General features: G+C 40.9%; 1 protein-coding gene across 1 annotated transcript in view; it reads right to left on the bottom strand.

The window, feature by feature from the left end:
* NAALADL2 (N-acetylated alpha-linked acidic dipeptidase like 2) overlaps positions 1-22,418 on the bottom strand; it is a 438,547-nt gene that overhangs the window by 180,317 nt on the left and 235,812 nt on the right. The window contains exon 6 of the mRNA XM_066193760.1: positions 8,508-8,778. Within this exon, the coding sequence (XP_066049857.1) occupies positions 8,508-8,778 (271 nt within the window). The remainder of the gene's footprint in view (positions 1-8,507; positions 8,779-22,418) is intronic.

The raw sequence follows: 22,418 nt of genomic DNA, 5'->3' as shown, positions 1-22,418 counted from the left end.
CTTTCTTGCATACTTAAGCAGCTTTGCTCCCCCGTAGCTGCAGCCATTGCCAGACCTCTTCCACCCTCGTTCACCCCGTCTGCCCCTTCAAGGCACCAGAGTGAGGCAGGGAATCCTGCAGCAGACAGGACTAACTCTAGACGGTAACATAATTCAGTGGAAGGAAGATAAATTCCTTCAAGTATCTTCCTTCTCACGCACACCTACTCTGGGACCGGTCACAACCTGGTGATGGATGAGGCACCTTCCCTTTGAACTGCAGAGCTCAGGAGCATCAGAAATAACTGTGAGGATAAAACTGATATAGCTCAGAATTAATTCACATTAAGGGCCTCTTAATGAATGAGATAAACACTGTAACTAACATTCATTTCATGAGGCTAGACATGAGATTTATTTATATTTCGTGGGAGAGACAGCGCATCAGAATAAAAACCTAAGGATGTCTAACAGAGAAGACCAATGTATTTTCAGCTTTATTTGCTTTGCACTAGTTCTTATTTATTTATTTTAAAAGAGATGCTTCTCTCCTGGGATTGCAGTTGGTAGGTGGAGGCCTAAGTGCTGTATTTCCAAACAGATCTAAAAGGGAATTTCTGAACAAAAGCTTTTCCTCAGGACATTTCAGTGCAGGCAGTGAGGAGGCTCTGGCATTTTGGCAGTTCCCAGACACAGCCAATGCACTTCTGCCAACAGCACCTGGACACCAAACTTACACTTGCTAATGGTTACTGCCTGTCTTGTTTTATTACTATTTTTAGCTTTTTATTCTTTTTTACATTTTCAAGAAGTCAGTTCTTATACATATTTTTTTCAACCAGCTGCATCACAGCAGCACTTTTTTTTTTTTTCCACCCTGCTCTCAAAGGTTTCAGAAATTATTTGCTTCCAAGGGTTTCCTCTGAGAATGGTCATCTTCTTTTTTTGGTCTTTCCTACTACCAAGGCTGTGTCCAGGTTTAGAACATTCCTCAAAGCACCCTCTAGAGAGGTACATCCTTTGCTCTTCAAAACCAAAGTTTTTTAACAAGTAAGTCAGACACGCTGCAGCTCTCACAGATTATTCTTCTAATGACAGCTTTATCCTCAGTTTGAGTTACATTTAAAACCTCTCAAGGATCCTTACACCTTTTTTTTTTTTAAGAAAGAACTTATTTCTGCTCTTTCACATGCTCATCTTAGAAGACTAAATTTGGACTTTATATCACCACATCTAACAGAGATAAGAAATCTTCAGACTTGTGTTGGATTTTCAGCGCTACTTTCATTTTGAAATATTAAAAAAAAAAAAGCAGTGAGACAGAGACTCTGATAGAAAAGCATCCAATAAACTCATAGAAGAAAGTGTTTTAAGATTTTGACAAAATGTTGTCCAATGGTGACTGAAGAAGTTGTACTGGTAGGTAGAGATAACTCCTAAGATAAAATACTGCTGAAGCTTTAACTGGTAAGGTTTATCACACCGCACTGAAAATTAAAATAGCTGCGGCTGACTCTTTTCAGCTGCCAGCTCTAATTCACGAGACAACACCATTAGTTAGGTATTTTTGTCCAACTTCAAAAATAATCAAACGGAGCCCGGCAGAAGAGTGGTTTTTCGCCTTTTAAAAGATCTGTTTTATTGGAGCAATTGTAACCCATCTCCTCATGGATGCCTACTGCCAGAGACTGCCGGGGCCAGAGCCCTGTGCCCATGCTCCCAGACACAAAATGTTTATGCTCAGTAAAACGGAATCTGCCTTCAACTACGGATGCTTTTCTATTGCTAATGCTCCTGAGGAGATCTTAGGGCTGCTTCTCTTCCTGAAAAACAAACTTTAAAAGAATGAGAAGCAGCAATAGTTTAATCAATATTGTGCTTTACAGTCACTCATAACTACCAGAGAATTGAGCAGCATTTTAAGCAGTTCTTTATTGTTCATGCATGAAACTACATTTTTTTTAAAACAATAAAGTAATGTAAGTAGTTTTAGGGACAAGGATTGAGTGTTATACAAATACAAGAATATTTTGTTATTGTTCTCATATCAGTTGTAGTTGTTTCTTATGATGTTTTTCTCATACTAGCGATTTTTGAAAAGCTGATATTTAATAGTCCCTCTGCTGAAGGAAATTTTTTCTTTTCTCAGTGTGAGCAGGATTCCTTCGAGGCAGTTTTAAACCTCCAGAATACTGGAGAAATTTAAAAGAAAAAGATCCCTAAAACTCAATCCCAAGAGCTCACAGCACAAAAAGCTTTTTACTTGAAAATTCCTCCTCTGAGTAGAATATTGCCTTTACAAACTTAAACAGAGAAGAAAGCACAGGTATGATATTGGTAGGTTCGTATTTACTAAGAAGATGAAGAAAAAGAGAGAAGATGGCACTACCTAAGAAAAACACAACTTGGGATTTGGCAGAAAGGTTTCCACTTGACCTGAGTCCATTTGTATTGAGATTTGAAATAAACACCATTAATAAAGAGTAGGGGTGGAACAAATCAGACTGGGTGGGCACCAACCCAGGTATCCACTGAACTGCAGAGGTGATGGCAACTCAGTGGGTCTGATTACACCATAAAAACTGAAGAGAAAAATACCCCTTGGGGACCCATGCAATTGCAGAAATTTCACTGCTGCTCTCTCACACTGACTACTAACAGACAAAATTTAACTGTGCTTAGAAATGATGTAATTCCCATTTATTTCAATAGGAATTCTGCTGGCAGTAAAACCTAAAAAAGGCACCAAATAATCTTCCCAAGCCCTCAGGGTTTGCACCCTTTAGTTTTTACCATGCAGTTGGAATATAAATAATTGTTACGGTTCACCATTGCTCCCTCTGTAATATTGCGCAGAGGCTTCACTAAGAAATGCCTTCAGCTGATTGTGTGCAATGGCATGGAAGTGCTCAGTGATCTGTTATGTCTCGAGATACCAAGATGCCTCACCTCTTGCTTTTCTATCATTTAAAAATTCTCAGTAATTATTAATGGTACTATTACTAAAATGCCATTACTAACGTTTTATTAGTAAAAAAACCCATCAGGACGGCATTGACTTGCAATTATAAAACAGCAAAAGGCTCTGGCAGCAGCAGCAGCATTTGCATCTTTGAAACCCTGCCCTTCAATGACACAAAAATCTTCCAGCAATATTAATCGGGGCTTTGCGCATGATGAACTACTATTATTTTTAGGGAACTGTACAACTTTATTTATTAATGGTTATGTGATATATGCCAGAAAACTGACAGGATGTTCTGCAGGACATCTCTTCAATGATCGCTTTTGGAGCCCTCGCCTGCAATTTTAAATTATATAACCTTCACATTGCATTTCACAGCTTTCTATATGTAATTATAATGGAGTGGCAGCTATGCTGCAGTTAATGTTGAATGTTGTTTTCTGCTTAAAGGTCAAGTCTACTCTAAAATCCATATTCTTAGTGAGATTGTCTTGAAAATTTGCTGTGCCTACTTGGTATGCAGAGCAGTAGTTTAAATTATGATTATTTGTGGAAGAGGTTTCGGAGAAACTCTTCTATAAATAAAAGATAAATAAAGCTGCACTAAAACTTCTAAATGTTACCAAAAAATCACGTGATTCTTCTCATTTGTGTGTATGTGTTATTCAACCTATAGCCCTAACCATCTGCAAAAGTGATTTCAGTTGCTAGGGATTCATTTTAGCTAGTGCATGTCTCTTCAGAGAAGGAAACTTAAAAAATGTTAATAAAGATAATAATGAACTAAATTTGGCATGCCTAAAAGAGTTAAATGCACACATGCATTCCCTCTAGCTTGGTATTTTGCACCAATGTGCCATCAAAAAATGACTGAAAGACTTAGGAAGAGAAGCTGTGATTATTTAATCTAAATTAAACGCACTCTCTGCCTTTGGAATTCAAGATGTGCGAGTGAGCACGCTGCAGAAGGCTCATTTAGAAATTTTGCCTGGGGATAAAAATAACCTGGGAAGATTTTAAAATTTTCTAAAACCAACCCGCTGACACTGATCTTAATTCTGAAATATTGTGAAGGAAATTACCACTGATTAGCTGGAGGGAAGAGAAAAGATAATAAGGGTGCACTAATCACATTTCCAGCACAATGAAACCAAATCAAATGAAAGCAAGCTTTGGGGTCAAGGACTTCCTGACGCACTGTCCCCTCCAGAGGAACCTTTTGGTGCAGAGCTGGAAATAAAGAGAGCTGCCGGTGCTGGCAGCAAACAGGGCTGTACACCTGAGCAGAGAGGGGAGGGGACTGCAGGACACTCCTGGCAGGAGTGGGAAAGGTTAGAGGAACAGGCAGTGGAGGAGAGGAAGACTCCCATCTTCCTGCAAAGGACCCGGGAAAGAAGAGGATGGGTGCGGAGAGGACAGTCATAAGAAAGTGGGATATTGGATAAGAGGCGAGCAAACCCCCCTCCTCGTGAAAGAGGATCTGACAGCAAAATCTGAGCCCCGCTTCCCTTATTCCCCTCTTGCCAAGATTGAAGAATGGTGGGAAGATGACTGAGTGAGCTTAACAGATGGGCTTGTACTTCCCAGATTGCTTCAGGTTGCATTAATCTCTGCGGTGGGTTCTCATTTAGTGAGAAAATGTCACCAAAACAAACGAACCGGAGCAGACTGGGACGTGACCAGCAGGTGCAGAGAATCTCTTCTGCGTGGTGTGGGTAGAGGCAGGCAGGCAGCATTCCCACCTGTCTGCTCCCTGCAGCCCCTCCAAAACTCATCAAAGATACCCCGACTGGGAGTATAAACGCCTCAGAGCGGCAGAAATGGCATCAGAGCAATCAGCAGAAACTGGGAACGCGGATGATGGCAGGGAAGTGAGGTGACACGGCAGAGGAGTCAAAGCAGTCAGGGAACAGGGACAGAGCAGCGGCCAAAATACAAAACAGATGTAGTCAGGTGTTGGGAGAAGTGCCTCGGAGATGAGCACAATTCATTTCTGCCCATCAACCCTCAGATAATCCCTGCCGGCATGTGCATCTCAGGACTTCCACTCGTGTCCTCTCCAGGCTCCTGAACCGACACAGTCCTTTCAGTACGTGAAAGGTCCAGGGAAGAAACGCGATGGTTTGCTGGGTTTGCTGAGAGCATCCACGAGGGTGGAAACAAACCCGAAAGCAGAAGAGAGGGGCAGCAAAGGAACCAACAGGGGTTTGGTGCATTATTCCGAAAGAGGCAGAGTAGTGAATCATGAGACAATTCTGTATAACAGAGGACACCAAGTACCTCAGTTCGAAGTGTAAAAGCAGACTAAGGATTGCCAGAAGTTCTTTAACGCTTCCATAAAGTAAAGAGTGAATAAACTGAAGGTGAAAGGAAAGTGAGGAAAACTTCAGGTCACACAAACATAATTTCAGAAAATGCATGAATACAAAGCAAATACCATTTTCATTTTGCTTTAATTAGTCTGTCCTTGAAGGTTATTCCAACACACCAACCATTACATCTGCTAGGGCTATTTCCAGTTGCTAAAGAAACAGTGGAGAGAGCAGACAAACACTGTGGACATGTGTTTGTTCCAGAAGCTGCTGCACTTGGGAGAACTGACTGAAACCAACTTCACAGTGCCCCGAGTGCCGCCCAGGCTCCTGGAAATCCAAATGGAGCCCTGCTTGTCCTCTGGTGCACTCAGGGGTCACCACCACCCATATCACACTGACATCACTTACCAGTGTGGAACTGAAGGGGGACGCCAGATTTTGGGGTGGTCACAGCCACTCTCATCAGCTCCTGCTGGTGCTCCCCAGCTCTGCCCTCTCCACTCCCCAGGGACAGAAGAAACCCCACAGCTCCTGGATCCCGAAGCTCCAGGAGGCAGGAGCAGCACATTCGGATTCACCACACCACCCTCACTCGGAGACCGGCCGGATCCCATCTGACAATGCACTTCGCTTTAATGCATAAATTTGAAGCAATGTAATTTCCATTTATATGTGCACTCCGTTGGCCAGAGCAGCTTTCCTGTTTTTATCAAGCAGACAAAAGGTTTAAGCTCTATAAAAGGTGGCTGATATTTAAGTTTTAATGAAAATATATTTCAGGTATGTCATTCTTTCCTTAGGCTGACCTAGCCTACAATATATTATTTACATAACTGCTGCAATATCTATTTCAAAAGTGACTCGACAGCCCTCTCCAGAACTGTAAGCTGCCCTGCCTGTCACCATGATGGGTAAACACTGTCACCTTTTCACAGCCCGATGAAATATAGAGGAGTAGTAAAGTGCACCATCCATCACAATGGCATTAAGTAGGTTTTTGAAGTAGATTTCAGATCACAAATGCTCACATTTTTACTCACAAATGCTGTTTAGACTGTTACCAGAAAGCACAAATTGGATGGCTCATATACAATGGCCGTATGATGAATGGACATGACAGGTGGTCAAAGAAAATGACTCTTGCTGTTCTACAAATAACCTTGTCAACATCAAAGTGGAGCTGTAGCTCTGCTGGTAGCCAGACTGCAATAGCTTAATGGTTTTATTTGCTTCAACTTCCAGCAAACCAAACAGACAAATGAGATACAATGAAGCAGCAGCATCCAGGCAGTATTAGCAATTCAGCCTGATTAAGTGACACATAATAGGAATTTTCTGCTAAGGATGTGCCACATTTGAAAGAAAATTATTCAGGTTATGAGTGGCTGTTATAAAAATACCTGTTCACAGCAAAACCTTCATGATTTTGCAATCACACACCACTGTAGGATATTCAAAACACACGACCTGTAGTTCCACTGCAAGCAATCAAGTCACTTTCTGATGGCTGAACCCAGCAACAGCGACCACCTGCTACTTCTCATTTAAAGTTTTTCTACTTCCATTAGTTTAAATAGTAGAGATTAGTGTGTAGGCTTGAAAGTCAGTAAGGTTAGTTCACTACCAACTTACCTGTAGCTTAAACAAATAGGAAAATTACCCTCTTAGGCAAAAATTCTAGATCTCAGGACATTTCAGGTAGATTTTTTGAAAAACAGAATAACACATCTCAAGTTTTGTAGGGGCGCTGAGGTATCTCAAAGAACTGACTGTAAAACGACGCAGAGAGTCTTTCTTTGGCTCCAGTGCAAGTCTGGAATTTTGCCAAAGCCAAGGTCCAGCCCTTGTGATGAGGATGGTGTGTGTGGGCATCATTTCTTCTGAACTCGTAAGAGAAACCTGCCCTGGGACATAATGGAAAGTGGAACACGTGCTGCTGGGAATAACAGCAGTGGTTTTTCCCGGAACATTGGATTTCCTTCAACCTGATGAATTTGTTAGCAACACATTGACATTCATGAAATGAAACCTCAAAGGTCACAACCATTCTTCTCTCTGATTAAAGTTACTCTTGCTAAGCTACAATGAGAAAATAATATTACATATGGAGGTTTTAAGTGATATGAGAAGGCAACCCCATTCATTAGTACCTGGAAAAGTTAAAGTGCAAGTTGGAACCTCTTCTTGCCTGCCTAATTTGGTTCTCAGCAACAAATCTGAAGTGGACAGAGGGTGACGAGACTCAGCATGGAGAGTAGGCATGTTTAAATATTAAGATGTTCACAATCCGTTCCTTTATAGTCTGCAAGTGTTCCAAGCCATGAACAAACATGCATTTTAAGTAAGAAAGGAACCACGATGGAAACCCCCCAGCATCAGTGGAATAATAATACAATATTTTTAAAAAGAGGAAGGCGACAATAATGCAATTAACAGTGAAACTGCAATTTTTACATTTCAGAAATATTAATTAAGATTTACACTATCTTACTAAGAAGGTAAACAGAAATGATGGCTACTTTGTGCACTCTCAAAATATTTAGCACGAAGCTAAAGGAAAAAAGACAGTGAAGACAGTACACAGGAAAAAACAAGATAATCCAAGATCTTATTTCACTTGGCAAGCAACAAATCCAAACACGTAGAATCTTTTTGCTGACAAAACTTCCTAGAGTAACTACAGTAAGATAGAACTACAAATCGGTGTTTTCAAGAGGAAACAGAGCAGATGTGTCAACTGAGTTGTCACAGAAGAAATTATGTGAGATCCACAACCATAATTCAGAGGCTCCAGGTATTAGCCCAGCACTCCCACCAGACTCATCTTATCCTTCCTACAAGCATCCCTCAAACCAGTAGCTCTCATACATCAGCAAGGATAAAGTGAAATTCTAGACACGGCTTCCAGGTTTTTACACACAAGCAAAATGTGCCAATTCATAAACACAGACACTTAAAAAAATTATTCACATAGATATATGTGAGTGTATATCTGTATCTATATGTATCTCCTATGAACTATTCATGTAAATAAGGTTGTAAGGTTAATTAAGGTAAGTACAATAAATACGCTTATTTTAAGGCTGGGCATTTCAGCATATTACCAATTGGATTTGATGATCTTAGAGGTCTTTTCCTGCCTGAATAATTCTGTGATTCCATGTGCAATTTTCCAGCCAGGTTCAGCAAAAGCTGGTGTTTGCTGACTCTATCTCACGACAAGTGACAGAGACAAATGGCCACGTTACCTCCAGGGTTCCTTTGGCAGAATAAGCTGCGTAGGGGTACAGGAGGTCTTGGCTGGGAACTGTTCTGGGGTCTCTGCTGCACTGCTGTCCACTTGGATAAAAGCATTCCCCGCTGCTCTGCAGAGTGACTGTGTTTGAAGAAGGGCCTGGCAGGTCGAGCAGAACGGAGTAATTCACCAGCTGGACATCTTCCAGGCCTTGGGAACGCCACTGACCCAGGATTTTCACCGCAATGTCTGCATCATCTTCTCTGGGGAACTCTAACAAATCTCTGGGGAAAAAAAACAAAACAAACCCACAGTGACGTAAACTTGGGTTTAGTTTATTTCCCACCAGGACTCTTGTACCTTAGTACGCATCAGTGCATGACTTTATTAAAAAACTATTATCAAACGCGCAAAAAAACCATACAACTTTCATTTTTTTTCAAATATTTGCTTACCAAGTACGAGACAAAGGCAACTGCTTTTTGGGAAATAAAACTAAGAAAAAAATGCATGTATAGGAAACATATCCAAATGAAATAAAGAATCCTACAGAAATTATCACAGTAACTGTCTCAAAATTCGTATGTCGTTTGCTGATCCAATTTCTAAAAGAGCATAAATTTAACCAATCTTTAAGCATGAAGAAGCCAATCTGAAGCAACATCAAGGACATCAGGGAGGGCATGATGCTGAAAATCAGTCATAATTACGCAGTTATAATTACATGTTTGGCTTGAATTCATCAAGGAAAGCAAATTTACTAGGCGGAATGGAACTGTTCCCCAAAATGATGTGCTCACTGTCAGTGAGTTCTTTGTATTTCCTACCTGCACTGAAGGATTACCTGAGCCACCAGCTTGGCCAGCATGAAAAGCAAACATGGGAATTATTTTGGCAGGATGACTGGGACAATGACAACTCAGGCTGGTCTGGGTTTGCATCACTTTCGACACCGGCTGGCACAGGGGCCACAGGATGAAGGCACCAAAGGACCATCCCCCTGTCCAGCACATGCCAAAGGATTCCAGATGCTGAAACTATTGGCGTGGTAACTCCAGAGGATGGGCTTGCTGAATGAACAACTAATGCTACTTTCCCTACTTATGCAGGCAAGCAGGAATGTAAGCAAAGAAGGACAGAAATTAAATTTATTACTCAAATAAAAAGCACTACCCACGTGCAGCACAAAAAGCTTATGGAGTATTTGCTGGAGTTTGTGAAGTTGGGGTTTTTTGGGTTTTTTTTGGGTTTTTTTGTGTGTGTGTGTGTGTGTGTGTGTGTGTGTGTATCTACAAAGCTCTCAGGACTGAAAAGAAGACTAAGGATAACAAATGTATTAATTTCCAAGCACAGAGATACTGACACTGCCTGAGGGTCTTGTCCACAACCTTCTCTTCACAAAAAGGCCACTGAACTTAATGCTTTAAGGTCCTCAGCAGAACTTCAAACAATACCCTGTCTCGCACACATCAAAATAAATGGTTGAATAATGTACAGTGTTTTTAAGCAAGCAATAGGTATCTGAGAATCCCACCAGGTGCTTTCCAGGTACCCCTGCAATATCCAAAACCAGTGCTGCAGGTGGGAAGCTCCTGGCTAAAGGTACTGGCACGACTTCCAGAAGTGCCCCCAGGGAGAGACCCAGCAAGCAAAGCTTGTGATGGAAGCCAAGAACAAGGGCTCCCTTCTCCACTCATCTTGTGGCTGAACGTTTGGGAAATGAACATTTACTGCCCAGACAACATCATGGCCTTAAAAGGGCAGAAAGTGAAGTTATAACACTCACTAGGCCTGGAAATGGCTCAAAATTTATATATTCCATTCAAATGCCTAATGCCCATCACCACATTACACGGGTGGAATGATCATTCCAACACGCAAAAGGCTTTTTCTGTAAAGAGGCATATCTTTGTATAAATGCGCTTTTTATAAAAACTATTTGTTCAAAGGCGTATGTTGTCTCCCAGGCTGCACTGCCCCAGCGAGGCTGCTCACACACAAAGTTCAAAATCTTTACAACACTGGCCTTATGCTGGGACTTCAGGGATCCTGTCAGGAGCAATAACTGTCTTGCAGATTTAATGTTTTTAAATTATCTAAAGCAAGTCTTCAAGCAGACTACACCACACAGATGACTTAATCCAATCTGCAGTATATGACAAGTTTCCAATTTCATCTCCTGTGCCTGCTAATGTAATGACATAAACTTGGGCAGTGCAGAAATACAGAAAGTTGTTTGATTAACACAATCATTAATGGAATATCTGCATTTCCCTCATGTGATAGAAACATTATTAGAATAAATAATTAAAGAAATTTATCCCTGGCCAATAGGGTTGTGGCACATTGCAACCAGAAGTATTCAGTCACAAGAAAAGGAATTAAGCGTTAAGAGGAAGATACAATAAGCAAATTGCTCCCTTATTAATAGAAGTTACTTTCCACTTCATAATTAAATCTACACGTCTTTGAAACTTTTGTGACAACACATCTGATTTAGTTACAGAAATGATCCCGCTCACTATTTACTCCATAATGTCTTTATAGCACGTTAAAATCTAATTGCAAATTATGAGCACACATTATTTTACAATAAATCAGCACGCAATTTGATAAATCTTATGAACATCACCAGAAAGATTTTTTTTTCAGACTTATTACAATAGCTGACTTGCATTTGCCTTTAATGCTGACTGCATGAACTTCGAGTCAGAGGTAATTTAACTCATTATTTTTTCACATACTAATTGTGTAACAAGTAAAATATGCAACATCAGTATTTCCTGAACCCAGCCAAATTCAGAAAATCGTCAAGCTTGGCAGTTCAGCCTGGAAGAATATCAACACTTCACACGCACTTCACGGTCCTTTACAAATGCTCAAATTATTTACCTCCTAGAACCTGCAGGGCTCAGAGCCTCCCAGCAGTGGGGTTTCAGCAGTGGAGAGGAGCAGCCCCTCGGGATGAGGATGTTTCCCGAGCAGCTGCATGCTCAGAAGTAACCAATTCCAATGCAATTGCCAATTTCCACTTACAGCACTGCCTCTGATAACTTCAGCCAAATTTTTGACTCCCTTTGGTCACATTGAAAAGATTCTCTATTCAGGTACACTTTCAGGTCCATTCAATGGGAATAACCACAAAGTTTTTGGGCACATCCCCGTTGCCGTAAATCTACATAATCCAGTGAAGTGGAGCCACCACAGACTGAAGATTTGGTCTCAAGTCAGAATCAACGCTAATAAATGTAACAATGCCAGTCTGAGTATTCCTGTGCCTTTATAGGATGCTCTCAGAGATTTCCACAAAGTCCTGACCTTTCCTTCCTAATACAGGTCAGTATTGAACTAATGTGCAGCAGAACAGGACAGGACAGAACAGGACAGAACTAATGCGCGTCAGGACATAAACTCATTTCTTGAGCATTCTCCTCTGTCTCAAAATGCGCAGTTCCTGAACTCCAAAAAAACCAGGTAAAATTGCACTTAAAACTCAGAAAGTTCACTCTACTTCACCTGAATAAGGCAGAGATTTCCCATTTTGATGTGATGGGAAGATCACTACTGTTGAAGATTCAAAGTCCTAAACCTAGAAAACTGATTTTAAATATGTTGAAGATATACCTGCGATAAAGCCAGGGGTTCTGCAGCCTCTGCAGCTTCAAAGGGCTATTCTTTACCAGACGCTTATAAAAGACAAATCACCACATATACAAAATATACAAATTTTATTTTCAATTTGGTAACCAGAGGGAACGCAGACCTGCCGTGCCTTACTGGAAAGTCATTTGCTCCAACAGCACTTTTTGACACAGCTTGCCAAAGGAGAGAAGAAGGTATTGCAAATAAACCAGCTGGGACACTGAAACGCCACTCAACAGCCACGGAAAAACTACAACAGGTCACTCTAACAACCAAGAGATGGAATAATTTAACTGTATTGCACAATTACTTCTCAGATACTCCTATTAAATAGCTATAAAACCCCACGAAAAAAAAATTGAAATTGCAGAAGGATTCTACAGATTCAATCTAAAAAATCTACAAAAAATTCTCGGCAAACACGTAAAATTTCAAGTGTGGTTGGTTTGGTTTGTTTTTTCTCTTTTCAGATTTACCACCTGTACTGCCACGAGCATGCGGAACTGGCCTACACTTCCTGGCCTACTGAGAAAAAATAATCTGAATTCCATTTTTGCTGAGTTTGATGTTTAAGTGCCTTATTCCCATATTTCGACTGTAAATCTCCACTATTTTCTTCCAGCTCACCGAAACTGTTCATAAAGCAACTACTGTAATTTTAGATAAGAGCTAACAACAAATGCCATTTTGGAATTTTTGCAGATCGATTTTTCAGCTGAGTAGCTGCTCTCAGATCCTGTGAGTTGCAATGACTGCTCGTATTTTTGTAAAGCTGCATCAGATCAAAGTGCTCCCTTGTCTAACACGAGGCTCCCAACAGTAGCTGGTAGCAGATAATCACAAAAGAATGCAGGAAATGCATCACGTGGAGTTATTACATTTATAGCCTCTCACGCAAATGTCTTCTTTTTTTATTTATTTATTTTAAACCTTTGTGCAGGCTGACTTTTAAAGATGTTTACATACGCTGAGGATTTCAGGGCTCGCTTCAGTCCGTTAAGAGCCGAGCTGTGGCACCCGCACACACCAACTGCTCAGCAGATGCACCAGCATTTCCCACACTTGCAGAAAGAGGAGTTGTTTGTGTCCATCACACACAGTGTGCACACACAGGAAATGCTCAGGAAATACCACCTGCCCAAGCCACATCTGCTTCAGTTTTAATTACATGTTCCTGTTAATTAGGGCACTCCACTGGGCTGGTCTCCAACCTGCCCAGTTGGATTTCCCATGGTCTGAACTGATGGCCACAAATCTGCTGCTCCCAAAAGGTAGAAATAAATGAATTCAGGTCCAAGAGAGGATAAATATTTATCAGAAGGTGAGAGAAACATCCTGCACGCAGGATCCTGAAGCATCTCAGGTTCTTCAGGTTACGTTGCAAGGTCACCAGCATCTGCTGCAGAGAGCTGATCTGTGAAATGTCCTCTGTCACATCCGCCAGCACTCTTCACACACTCTGGATATTCTGGGCAGATTTCTAGCAATAATAACAATAACAACAGTTAACCCCTGCTCATACGTACTCCTTTTGCTACCTGAGGGAATATTTGCAGAGCTGCATCTGCACCACGATTTTTACACAGGGCTTACAAGACACATTTTAACATGCTTTAACATAAAGAAGTACAATTCATGCTTTTAACAAAAAGGACTGTGATTTATGGCAGCTTTTACTTCTCACAGACACAGAATAAATTCAATTCATGAAATCATAAAAAATATGGAATGTCAGAAAACAGAATGCCGGCTCTAGATTTGGTTGCGCAGTTCTCTAGCAAAAAAACACTTTTCAATTTTTTTTTTTTTTTTAACATTATGTGTACTGTGGCTTTCAGGTATTTCCGATGAAAGTGTCAAAAGCCTCTCTTTAGAAAGTCATACTATGAGAAAATAGAGAAATACTTTTAAACAAAACTTTATAACATTTTTGCACTCTGTTTAAGTGCACCTGGGTATAAGACTTCCACAGCGTATCTTCTCCTGTCGCAGTATAAATTCATGCAGAACTGCTCCAGGGCAAATCTCTCATTTTCCTGAGAAGTTCTTTGCCATGGCATTGAAGAACACTCAGATCTTGGCCCCTGCTGCCTCCCCAGCTTAGCTATTTTGTACATTCATGTTTTTTCACAACAGGACTACCAAGTTTAGTGCTCCCACCCATCACATCAGCCAAATGCCTTCTAAAATTTCTTAAATAAAACTCATTGGTACAGTTCAAATCTCACTTTCCAACAACATGATGCAAGCCAAACTTGCATTCAAGGCAGATGCTGGAAGGCATTGAAAAATGATTGATTCTCTCATTGTCAGCTCCACAGTTTACTGGAAAACAAGCAATCCTGTTTCTCTGCCCTAAACCTTGCAAAGTCATGAATTGGCCATAGGTGAGCTTTCCAAAGCTTTTTAAGAGATCTGGATGTCAGTTACGTGACACTTAGCCAGCATCCAACTCTTCCAAATACTTCAGAACATTAGAGGGCCAATACAAGATAAGCAAATCACTCAAGGGGGGGGACAGGTAGGCAGAGACAGAGCTAGGAACAGAAACCAGATTGGCTATTTACACTTGTGGCTTCAATTATCAAAGTGTTTTTTTTTAAATCTTACTGAATCGTGTATTGTTTTCAGCACTCACTTTTCTGTGACACACACCTTGCTCAACTACCCAGTGTAGAGATGGACGAGGATGTCATCAAGCATTTCTCTCCTCTCAGTCTGGAAGCAAGTTAAACAAAACAAAACAAACAAACAAAACAAACCAAAACAAAACAAAACAAAACAAAAGAGGAAGAAAAGCCAACCCACCAAAAGAACCCCCACCCACAGATGGTTATCACCATCCACTTAGAATAGTGAATGAACCACAGAACCCTTAACGTAGAGAAGGACAGCTCCAGGCCCTCAAATGAACTATTTCAAAGATCCTAAGACCTAATTTCACAGAAAGAGGAGAGACAAAATAACTTTTACCCTGTGTACTTCAGCTCTACAGAACTCACTGCCACATTCCACTGTTCCCTTTGGTTACAAGAATGACACACTTTCCTTTTAGCAAATCAAGGAGACCTTGCCTCTCCCTAACACAAAATTTCAAATACTTACCACAAACTGGACAGATCTGCTCCTCATACATTTATTCTATTTATTACAATAAATGGGTTTCAACAGATTGGTAAAAAAGAGCTCTTTCAAAGTATGTACACAATGAAGATATCTATACAGAAAACCTCTTTTATTATTATTAAAAAAACTCTTGATTGAAAGATGATCTCTCAAAATGATGACACTTTCTTTCACAATCAATAACATGCCCACAACTACAGTTTTGTTATTAACTTTCACAGTTGCTGAATTTCAGTCAAGAGACAGGTTTTCCTCTATGGCACAGATGACTGTGTGCATGCATAACAACACAAACTTTGTACAATTCCATCTAAAACATTTTAAACAAGTCGCACGCTTTAATTTTTTTTTTTTTTGGATATACAAGGATATCTTAGCCTTTGTTTTAAACACAGCAAAGGGAATACACAATTTTATTCACCTAATAATTTAATGAAGGGGTTTACTCTGTTTTCTCCTAATGCAGGAGCAGCAGCAGCAGCTCCAACAGCTGTGCCCTTTATTTTCCAGCAGGTTACAACGCCGAGGGCGATGTCGAGCCACAGCGGAAGGAGGACAAGGAAAAGACAATCCCTCACCTTGAAATGTTTGCATATAACCCTGCATTCTCTGGCAGAGCACTGACCCAGCAAAACTTCACAATGATATAATCTTCTTTTCTTCCCAGACCACAGGGAATATGCCAGTGCCTCAATAAAATGTGACCAGCTGCATAATCAAGTCCAAGTGGTTCCTTTTACTGTCGGACACAATTAGGTTTACTTTCAGCAAGAGACCATTGCTGTGTGGATGTGAATAGCGGTGGATGGTTCTTTTTCTATACAGAAAACCTATTGATCAGAAAAACCCCTTGAAACCTTGCTTTTTATACAGGAAGTCTGCTGATGATTAAAAAAAAAATCTCAATACTGCTCAACTGGCAGTATTTTATTCCTTTCAATTGCCAATCATTAGACTACACTGCGGACTCTAAAGTAATTACACTGAATGTGTCATTCTGATGGCACTGGACATCTTTATTGGTACTGTATGATTTAACTTTTAAATAATAACCCCAGTTCTCAAAGGACAATGAGGATTTAAAGAGGGCATGCTAACCCAAAATAAGAAAAAAACCAGCCAACCAACCAACCAACCAAACAAAAAACCACCCCACAACAGCTTTGCAATGCTTAGGAAAGCTACCATTCATTTAAAGACTGAGGATGACTTTGAATTAGATAAATCCCCAAATATATGTTTAGTTTTTAGAACTTTAAAAGAATGTAAAATCTTTAATTTCTTTCATGAATTTCAAGAAGGTAACCTTATATACAGGAAAACCTAAGACAGCCACAAGATGATGCCATGGAACCTTCCTGTTACCAGCCCCATTTTCTGATCAGTATATGTGAATTTACCAGTGCCATTCTGACAGAAATGCAAAGATTCCTAGCTGATATATCAGCTTGGATACTTTACTTCAAAAATACTTAGAAGTTCAGTAGAGTGTATTGCTTAAAATGAAAACTGCAGATTAAAAGAAAAAAAAAAAGAGAAAGGATAAAATACCATCTCCACATGCTTATGTAAGAAAAGTGTTATCACAAATGCCATATCACATGGCTTAGTTCTGATAATCTCCATCTCACCAGCTGAACTGTGTTGCAGATGCATTTGTTTTTATCTGAAAACACTGACAGCTTCCAAGTGACCCTTCAGTTCTAATATACAGCTGAGGAAATCAGCACTGATAACCAAAACACTGTCCTGAAGTTATTTACACTGCACCACAAATCCAGCTGCTTGTGGAGAAACTAAAAGCTCTCTCCAAAGGAGCAAGCATAAAATCTTATAAAGACAGGCTTGGGACGAGGCCACAGGAGATCGTTTGGTTTGAGGCAGGCTCCGCTCACCCCACTGCCACTCCAGGCATTTGTTTTCCTGCCCTTTTCCAAAGACATAAACCTATTGTCCATCCTAAATAATCACCCTCCTGTATTCAGCCACACTGTGTTTTCTCCTTTCCCCCACTCATGCTGAGAACAGACTAATCTTCCCCTCTCTGCAAGGCTTTTTTACATACTTAAGGATTGCTCTCATGGCCTCCCCTCAACTGATCTTGTCTAAAAATCAAATTTCCTCACTTTTTTCATCCATTTCCTAAGAGCCACTGCTCCTGAAACCTCCAAGTGCCCTCCCTCACCTCTTCTGGCCCCTTGCCAGCCTGTCCCCACTCCTCTTGAAGCAGAAGTCCAAGGAAAGGCCATTGTGAATATGCCATTTGCACTGAAAATGAAGGATTAGTATCCAATTATCCTCTGCCTCCATAAAATTCAATTATTATCCTCCTGCCGTCCTTTATTTTGATTTCAACTCTGCACATCTCCAGTAGGTTCATTGACTCCTTAGCTCTGCTGACCTCCAAGGGGCCTCATCATTTCATCACTCATTTGCTTCAAGAAGGAATGGTCCTGAATACACCTCCATGAACTGCATAAAACAGGTCAGATTTTCAAAGTGCTGAGAATCTGCGGTTAAAAATGCATTCAGCTGCCCTCCCCAAACCAGAAAGTTCCCAAAAAGACAACTAAGCTTAAGTTCCAGACTCCCAGAATTGTTCTCTCTGCCCCACACCAGATTTTACTGTACACCAGTGTGGACACTAGAAGGATAAACTTTTTCAAGTGGGCAAAATTCGAAGTATTTGCTTGCTCAGTTCTAAGCCTCTACTGACGTCAAGTCTGGGGCTCACCAGAGATTTGGCTTCCAAAACCATCACTCCATTTGCAATGAGAATCCTAGAAGTTTGCTCTCAGTACAGCAAATCTCTTGAAACCATCTGCACAGCCCACTTCAGGTCCACACAAAATGGTCCTTCCTGTCCCTCCTAAGGCTGATCTACCCACGTCATCTCTTCCCAGCAGTCTCCGGAAAGCCCACACATCCCTGAGGAGCACATTTGTAACACTTGGGTGTACATGGCAAAATGTTGGGGTCACAGTGCAGAGACTTCTGGAAAGGTGACAGAAAATGGACCTGACCTGCTCCTTCTCCACCTCGTCCTTTGGCACATTTCGTATGCAACATTCCCTGCTGACGCTGGCATGTCCAGGAGTACCTCACTTCCCCCAGATTCATCCACATTTCCATTGCAGACTTCCCTCAGATCTCGGGCCCTTCTCTAGCTGAAAAGAAAATAAATCCCACAAAGTGTCCCCAGAACAGCAGGTGCTGGTTTCAGGATGTAATCTTTACACTAACTCACTTTCGGCCTCTCCTATGATCTTACAAGAGTTTCAAAGCCCGGTTTAAGCAAACAGAGCACAAATGAAAGACAACAGAAACACGCAGATGTTCAGGAACTGGAATCCAGGCTGAAAAATGCCCCCTACTACTCAGCACAATTTGATGTGCCATCGCCTGAACTGCTCACTGCCAGGACAAACGGATGATGGCTCAACCCAAAGGCCAGAGTGGGGTGGCCGTTGCTAGACAGTAAAAATGCTCTAGTCAAAAGTTATAATGTCAATTAAACCTTTGGGAGGGAAAAAAAGTATAAAAATTAAAAGCAGAATTGTTATATAACAACAGAAAACTTCCATACTTTTTCTTTTTCTTTTTCTTTTTGTGTCTAGCTTTCTGCAAATATATTATGAGTTGGAGTTTGCCTTTAATGTGGTGTGTTAAGGAGGCCACAGACAGACATGAGGACACAAATCAAGATTCAGAGATTCATCAATTGAGCAGGTTTTTACTCACATACAGAACACAGTCAGGTTATCTCCACCGCAGACGAAAACATTGTCATGGTCGTTGCTTCTCACATCTACTATGAAGACAAAGTCATCTATTAAGCTATCAAGTAGCTGGAGCAATAGTGGGAGGCAGATGGTCTGTTTGTTATTAGCATGACATGAGTACTGGTATTCTTGGTAACAAACTACCCACGTGGACTATGCAGACACAACATTTCACCCCCGAGTTTCCTAAAAATCTGTGACATTAACACATATGACACATTCACTGACATATAAAATGGATAAATATCATAATGATAAACCCAGTAAGGAGTTCAAAGTCTAAATATATTCAATCAAGTTGAATCAGAACAGCTTCAGATTTTTAACCCAGGGACAAAGAAAACATCAAACCACAACTTTCGCAGTGTAGCCAAAATCAAAATTGTATGATTAGGAAAAAAAACCGGAAAAATTGTAGCTATACCTGCAGCAATAGGCACTGCAAGAGGTATCTGTAAAGTCTGTGTTTTGGGAAAACCGAAGATAAATTGCATTTTTTGTGTTTTATTGGAAACCTTCAGAAAACAAATCCACCTTACTTAGCCAATGGAGGAACCCAGTGAGTGTTTCACTGCAGCCTAATGGATATCGTGTCCCTTCTCCAACTTCTTCCTCCACTCACCCCCAAAGTGGTTCAGATTTACAGCCCATATTGTGCCTGTTCACTGGCACTCTTGCTGCAGGCAGAATACTGCCAGCAAGAGGAAAACACAACGCGGAAAGGCTCAACAATTCCCATGCATTTACTCCTCAGAGCAGCACGCTGCAATAGCCAGTTACGGATTTTGCACACATTTACTCCAATGAACTGACTGAAACTGTACAAGTGCAAATCCATACGCGGAGGTTATTTTGAAGCGGTAGTTCTGTTTAATGAAGAATCACTGCAGGCTTTTCTTTCTGCACGTTTTCTGCTAGCTGCAGACATTCCCACAAGGAGTGTCCATAACTCCACTGCCACAGAGCAGGCACGCCTCACCCCTGCACCAACTGCAAGCTCTCCCTCAACCACAATTAAAACCACCTCCAAAGACGCTCCTTTAAAACCAGAATATGTATGCCTAAATTTAGATCAGCTCCTTCTGTTTCTTCCAGAGCAGACACAAGGACAACTAGGACAGCACTCACGTCTGAATTTTGGTCAGATGCTTCAGCAAATTACTTTGCATTAAAGCTTCACTCTGCAAGCCACAATCACTACGAGACCAAAGCAACTTGGGCTGCGTTAGAAGGCAAAAAGGAGGACTACGTTATTGTGAGTCTTGCTGCTGAAGAAAACGCAATCTGGAAGTGAACGCAATACGGAGTGAAACAAATAGTGGATTTTATGAAATCTGAGCTCCAATTAAAACAAGTATCACATGTGGTTAAGCCTTAGAAACTTTAAAAAAAACAAACAAAAAAACCCCAACTCATTGTAACAGAGAGCACAAGGGAAGAGGCAAAGCACATTTTCAGTGAAGTTAATAGTTTTGTCAACAAAATACAATATTAGCTGTGATATTTATGTAAGCAATATCTTCCAGAGCACCTACAGGATTTAGGAAAGCGAGAAGACTTTAGCTTCTCTTTGGAATTGCATGTGGGACCATCTTTTCTACAGAGTGTTTGAGACAGCAAATTTCCTTAGCAATTGGTGGAAATGCTGCATCAATGCAGAGCCTGGGAATCTACAGAGGGAGCACAAAAGGGCTCCAGACACCCAAATATGTGCCAGTCACTGTGAATTAGGATAAAGTTTGCTTCCGTATCTTTCTCAGTGAACTCTACTCTGCCAAGACTGCCAAACCCTGCCTGTACCCTCTCTTCTTCCTGAGGTTTTGTGATTTGCTTTGGGACGTGGGCGTGGACGAGGGTCACCTCATGTCACACACAATTTTTTATCATTCTTGGGAGCTCTTCTAGCTCTTCTCCTCACCATCCTCCCCTTCCCAGCGCAAACTGTCCTTTGGTTACCCCAGCCTTTGATGGCTTCACATCTGCTCTCCCGCACTGCCGCATTTCACTCCTGAAACGTCCCTTGTCAGCTCCAGCCCACTATTCCCCTATAACATATTCCTCTGTGTGCTAAGCTGACAGGATCAGCAAACAAATAATATAATGCATTTGAGCCTTGGGACTGAAAAAATGACTGATGAGCCAAACACACCTTGAGTGGAGAAAGAAAGAAAGAATTCAACTTGACAGGGGAGCTGGACCATGTATGCCTCCCCCAGCCTTTCATCCTGCATATCACAAGAAACACTCCAGAAACATGGGCTTATAAAAATAATTTACTCACAATATCCAGATGGTGAGTGGGGAGAGGAATAGCCTAGCTGCTGGAAGTGTTTTCCCACCTTGTATTCAGATTTTAAAGTTTTAGATAAAAGTGATGTCACTTGAGGTGACTTGGCAATCTGTGCCCACAGTTTGCTCTCTGGGCTAGCACGAGGTACAAATTTGTATAATTTGGGTAAAATCTTTTTCTACCACAATAATCAGGTCCTAAATTTTATTTAATAATATTAGTCATAGTCTTCATGTGCAATACAGCACCTTTCTTTTGGAGGATCAAAAACCAGCTTATTTAATGTTTGGCTTGTTAGGGTTTTGGGTTTTTTTTGGGGGGGGTGGGGAAAGTATTATAAGATTTTGTATAATTCTGTTACACAAGGAAGATGTGAACATTTAGAGAGCTGAGAGATGGAAAACAAGAATAATCTTGCTCTGCATCATCTTCTTTTCACCTTGGCCACTAAAATTAAGAAATGTGATTTAAAGACACATTTATATGAAGACAACAACAGCTTTATAGCTTACTATACACTACATTGCTAGGATGCATTTCTTAAATCATCAACAAAATTACCCTCTCTAGCTATGCGTTTAGTCTACCTCTCAGCAACTGGAAAGATTGAATTAATCACATTAGCCACAGCCAAGACTTCTTTTTACTTTTTTTAATGGATGATTAACATTAGAATCTCCGATCCGTATTTAGACATATAAATAAATAAAATCTTGAATTAAAAATGATGAGCACTGAAAATTAGGTCACCTACGCAGGAGTTTTATTAAAGACTTAAGTACAGTTGAGATCATTTCCTCCTCAGTTAGAACATTTTCCCATGGGAGACTGGCAAGTCCACAGCATCAGGCATTTCTAAGGACAAGACAGCCCCCAAATGGTTCATCCTCTTCTACCCACTCCGGTCTCAGCCCTAAGTCTCAAGAGCCTTTCTCAACAAAGTCAATAAACTCACCCACCTCCAGCCTCCCCTAAAGGGATCCCTGTCCCAAGCCCTTCCCCACCCCTCAGCCTCCATCGGAAAATTCCTGTTTGTTCAGCTCTGCTGACGGAACAACAAACCCACCTCATCCAGAACACTCTG

Source organism: Chamaea fasciata, unplaced genomic scaffold, assembly GCF_029207755.1.
Source record: "Chamaea fasciata isolate MVZ Bird 193981 ecotype frontalis unplaced genomic scaffold, bChaFas1.0.hap1 SCAF_11, whole genome shotgun sequence".
Classification (NCBI taxonomy): Eukaryota; Metazoa; Chordata; class Aves; order Passeriformes; family Sylviidae; genus Chamaea; species Chamaea fasciata.
The sequence above is the reverse complement of the archived record's forward strand: the minus strand, read 5'-3'. Positions and strand labels throughout refer to the sequence as shown.